Genomic DNA, 5091 nt, shown 5'->3' with positions numbered 1-5091 from the left:
GCAGTATATTAAATTTCTATCGTGACAACAGATTGGACAGTCGTTTCCACTAAAAATTTGGGTTCATCGAGAGAAATCCACCTGTCAGGGAGAGCTGCTCCACGTTTATACATATAAAATTTTGCACGCCAAGGAGAGGTTGTCTTATATCCGCACAAGAAAATTCGATTGCACCACACTGTGGCCTCAACATAGTCAAATTTTTCTGGTAGGGGTTCCAAAATTCTCCACATATTTCCATCCCATTCATATTTCTCTATTTTATTGGTTGTAACCGCCATTAGTCGTCCAAACATAACATGGACGTACCGTGGATTGTTAAAAGATAAATTTTCTATTCTTGTCCACACTCTTGTGTTGGGATCAAATCTTTGAGTTCTATTGTCACAATGAATAACGTACAACATTTCTTCAATAAAAGCAGCTGCGAACTTCTTGGTGCATGTCAGAATGAAGCTCCCACTCGTCTTCATCTACTTTATATACTGCTGCTTTACGTGAGATACGACAAGGAAAAGAAGTAGAATACCCTCCGGCAATGTAGATCGATCCTTCAGGTGAGGCACAACATCCATTCCCTAATATTGCAATTGGAATTTGAGCACCTTCCTTCCATGTATTAGATAATAAATCGTATATCAAAATTACTGAAATATTGCACCACTTAGATACGCCCCACAAAACAAGCTTATGCTTGAAACAGAAAATCTGAGAATCACGTGGGACTAGAATAACTTGAAAATCATCGGGAATGCTAGTGCGCATGATACTTAATTGATCAACTGGATCGTATATAGATATCGCAACATGATCGAGCAAGCATATATATTTCTTAGTCAGCCCAAACTTAATTCTATCTTGATAAAACTGGGAGCATTCAATCATTTCTTTAGCAGGTTCCAGCAACTCCTTAATCTTTGCTTGCGATTTGTATGGCACTCTTAATAAGATGTCTCGAAATATTTGTTGAGGGAGCTCCTGCAGAAAATCCATTTTCAAGTCTTCTATTTTAAATAAGGTATAAGCTCTACCCTTTGACACCAAGTTTAGAGTGCTCAGAAATTCGGAGAATTATATGATGTTGTTAAAGTTCTTTTAAACATTAACCTCCAGATTCAAAGGCTACACCCTTTGGGAATGCCCTCATAAAGAGCCTAAATTAAAGGTAACAAACGTTTTTTTTGGTCAATTATTTCTTTTAAATAAGATTTAAGTATGTCATAAATATAATATAACATGTAAGGAATGCAATGAAAAATAATGATTTACTCAACTGCAAATTACTTATAATCAAGGAAAGGAAAAGAACGGGAGATTTGTGTTTATGTCATTTAAATAAATAAAATGTAATATTTACTTTCATATTTCAGCAGAATAGTGTAATGTTTGAGAATTTATTTTCATATTTCATGTTATCTATAAGTATTTTTTAAGTGTTCTTGTTGCTAAATGTTTTATTGGTTTTTTTGGGAGTATTATTTTTTAATATAAATTTTTTTTTCATGTAAATTATTATTTAAAGTTTTGCATTATTTATATTTCTACATGAGGTTAATGCATCTTCTTATAAATAGATTTGAAGAATAAACACACACCCATTCTAAATATTAATTGAGTATTAGGGTTAGGAGAAAAGATATAGTAATGTGATAAGTGTCACATAATGGATAGGATCTACATTTCAGATTAATATTAAGGAAAACTCTTTATGTGAATGATTAGGATTAAGAGGTTAAACTTAAAATGGATTGATAGGATATAAAGTTAGTTTAAATTTTGAAAAGTTTCTAGGTTCAATGAATGTGGACAGGTCTTAGTTAGACATGTGAAAGGATCACTAGTCACATCATGGGGGTATGTGCACCAAGATGGGGGACCAAAAATATGTCATTTTTTTGTTGCCCCTATCAAACCTTTTCATGATCATCAAATAAGGCACTCACCAAATTTAAAACATAATATAAAAATAAGAAAAATATTGTCATTCAAATTATTCTCCATCCTAACTCATTTGTTTGTTTGTTTGGAGTGGTCATATTTTCATCAAAATGCTGCCACGATGTCGAGGAAGCCAAACAGGTATGTATTTTTTATCTCTTAGTGTCAAAATCTCATAAAATTATAAATAGAATCAGGGTTTTGAATTAATTATTTATTTTTTAAATTTCAAGAATTCAAAATCTGCCTAAAAATATTGAAAATACTCTATCACCTCCTTGTCAAGACCCTCCCAATGAACAAGCACAATAAACACCTCCATTTCATAGACATCCCCTAAGCATACAATAAAACGTACTAGGAAAAATTAAAATACAATAGAAAAGAACTTAATAAATTGATCACAAGGCTTAAACATCCCACTTTAAGAAACCCTCATATATTTATTCTCTACAATCTATCATGGCCCATGTAGGATAAATGAGTGGGAAAATTAACTTTTGGTCCAATAAAAGATAAGAAAAATAAAATTATGGAAGTTAGTGACCCTGAAATGAATCAACCATTACACACTGGATGCAAGAGGTTCCCTATCCATTAGTGACACTAAAAAGGGAAAAAAATAACTTTTGGATTAGATGGTGGATGGTTTTTGACCAACCTCTTTGCAATAGTTATGAGGTATCTCAATACATTTTGAGGAAAATCTATTATTAGTTTTTCCTTAATTAGATCACAAACTACTTTGAGTATCTAGATTTCTAAGGTAGATGTTGGGCTCCTCACATGATAGAGTAGGAAAAAAAAATGAATCAACCTAGTATCAAGACCCTTCACCAAACTTTGGATAGGGTGACAATTCCATTGTGAAGGAGTGTGTTAAAATCCTTTATCTCATTGAGTTAGAAGCTTATACAATATGTCAAGCATCTAATACAAGGTAATGTAGGTGAACTTCTATCCCAAGAGTTCCATTTCACATACGTCTATCATGTGGCTCTCTTTTCACATATGAACTCGAGAGTAGTTATCATGCACCTACACATTAGACATATGCTACAAAGGATATGGTCATGACAAAATCTTTGCTACTAAGACACTAAACACTATTTTTCATGATACTGTCAAATCCATAGGTATGTATCCAATTTAAAATTCAATTATTACATGTGAATAGTTGAAGATTACATGAATGGTTTTCTCATAAGTCACTTTGGATGTCAAATTATTTGTTGTTGAATCTTTGACATTGACACCGCACAATGAAGGTTATTGCAACACATTCACTTATGTAATGTTTATTCATTAATGGTGTTGTAACAGAATATTAGGCAATTTTGATAATTAAAAAATAGTTGTTTAACTTTTATTTTTGAGGCCATATACTCTTCCTAATTTTCATACCACAATGGAGTGTGTTGTTGGCGCAGCAGTATCAAGTTTTAAAGATTTCAAAAATGTATGAGACAAATTAATGAATTTCAATTGTTCTTTTAATGATCTATTATTGAAAATTCAATTGATACTCACATGTAGTTTACTTACCATCTTGATCCTTGTTACAAGGGTTTGCCACTCTAGATTGTGAACACACCCATATTATGGATGGACATCATGATTATTTGTATGGAGTAAGTGGTTATTTTGTTATATGTCATTGTACAATTCAATTTCATGTATAATATACCTTGATGTCTATACTTTTTATTCTACCAGCTAGAGCTCCGAGAAATTCTAGAGAGGAGGAATAGTGAGAACACTCAAAATATGATAGCATCATACACATCTCCATTCACTATAGTCAAAAGGTAGATCGTAATCTATTTCCTTCTAGTGGGAAATGACTAGACTAGGGTGCTTTTTGGTAATGCCAATATGACATTTTTTAGCATATGTTGTGTATTATGGATATTATATATCTATATGGATTTTGGCAAGTCTATCTCATACTTTTCTGGATATACTTTATACTCTTATTGACATAAAATGTTGTATGCATTTACAAATTTTTAGTTAATTTAAATCATCTTTATAACTGTTATCCATAATTGCACTACAAATGATATATTTAATAAATAAATAAATAGTTTGAGTTGTTAGTAAATAAATAATAAATTTTAGCTACCATTATGTGGAGGCCAGGGTTGCCTACATAGGGATACACATGGCGAGAAAGGAAGTATTTAGATGGGCTTTGTTGGAAAGTGACTCGCTCAACATTGTGAAATACATCAGGGGTAGAACAGAGCCAAGATGGACTATTTTGAACCTGATTAAGGATTGTCTTCAAATGATTGCCAGTCTTGAGGGGTTCAAGATTTCACATGTTTTTTGGGAAGGAAATAAACTGGCGGATCATGTTGCCAACCTAGTTGCTGAAATTAAGGCAGTTAGATGTTGGAGAGGAAGGGAAATCTTGCCAAAAACTCTGTGCGACTTGGCAAGAAATGATGCCCCTATCTTTGGCCTTACAAATTATTTTAATGCTGAGAGATTATGATGGGATGGGCGCCATTGGGAAGGTATTTCAAATTATTAACACTTTGAGAAGCTCTAGCTACTTCAATTTGCCCTGTTATTGGTTTAGCTTTTTTCTGGTTTTGCACCTGGTTTGTAGTTGTCTGGAGTTCGTGTAACAAAATGGGCGCTGACAAGAATAGGAATGAACCCATGACCTATGATAAGTGGCAGAAGAATAAGGAGGTCTGGGAGGTGATCTATGACAGTGGGATGGTTCCATATCTAGAGAGACTTCATGTAACTCTCCCCTAGTTATTGAAAGCTTTGTCAAAGGGTGGAAAAAGGGTGTGTTGGCTATTTATGGGGTCGAATTCAGTTTTGATGAAACCTTCATTGCTACTGTTACTGGAATTGCTTCCGAGGGATAGAAATTTTATAGAGAGAGGAAGTATGTATTTTTTGCGCTCAACACAAGGAGAAGCCATTGTTTGCCTTTGGAGTTGTGAGATTTTCATCAAAATGCTGCCATGATGTTGAGGAAGCCAAAGAAGTATAGATTTTTTATCTCTTAGTGTAAAATTTTGATAAAATTATAAATAGAATTAGTTTTTTGAAAATAATAATTTTTTTAATTTCAAGAATTCAAAATCTGCCTAAAAATATTGAAAATACTCTATCACCTTCTTGTCAAGA

General features: G+C 33.0%; 1 protein-coding gene across 1 annotated transcript; it reads right to left on the bottom strand.

Annotated features, from left to right (window-relative positions):
- Window positions 1-411: 411 nt before the first annotated feature.
- LOC131074422 (uncharacterized) lies at window positions 412-993 on the bottom strand. The gene has a single exon (XM_058011050.1). The coding sequence runs from the start codon at window positions 991-993 to the stop codon at window positions 412-414; it is 582 nt and encodes a 193-aa protein (XP_057867033.1).
- Between the last annotated feature and the right edge of the window lie 4098 nt (window positions 994-5091).

The sequence above is a fragment of the Cryptomeria japonica genome, chromosome 3 (genome assembly GCF_030272615.1).
Source record: "Cryptomeria japonica chromosome 3, Sugi_1.0, whole genome shotgun sequence".
In the NCBI taxonomy this organism is placed as follows: Eukaryota; Viridiplantae; Streptophyta; class Pinopsida; order Cupressales; family Cupressaceae; genus Cryptomeria; species Cryptomeria japonica.
This window is presented reverse-complemented; position numbering and strand designations above follow the sequence as displayed.

What these genes read in the sequence shown, in the direction of transcription:
- LOC131074422 (XM_058011050.1), bottom strand. Translation starts at nt 993, where the DNA reads ATGGATTTTCTGCAGGAGCTCCCTCAACAAATATTTCGAGACATCTTA.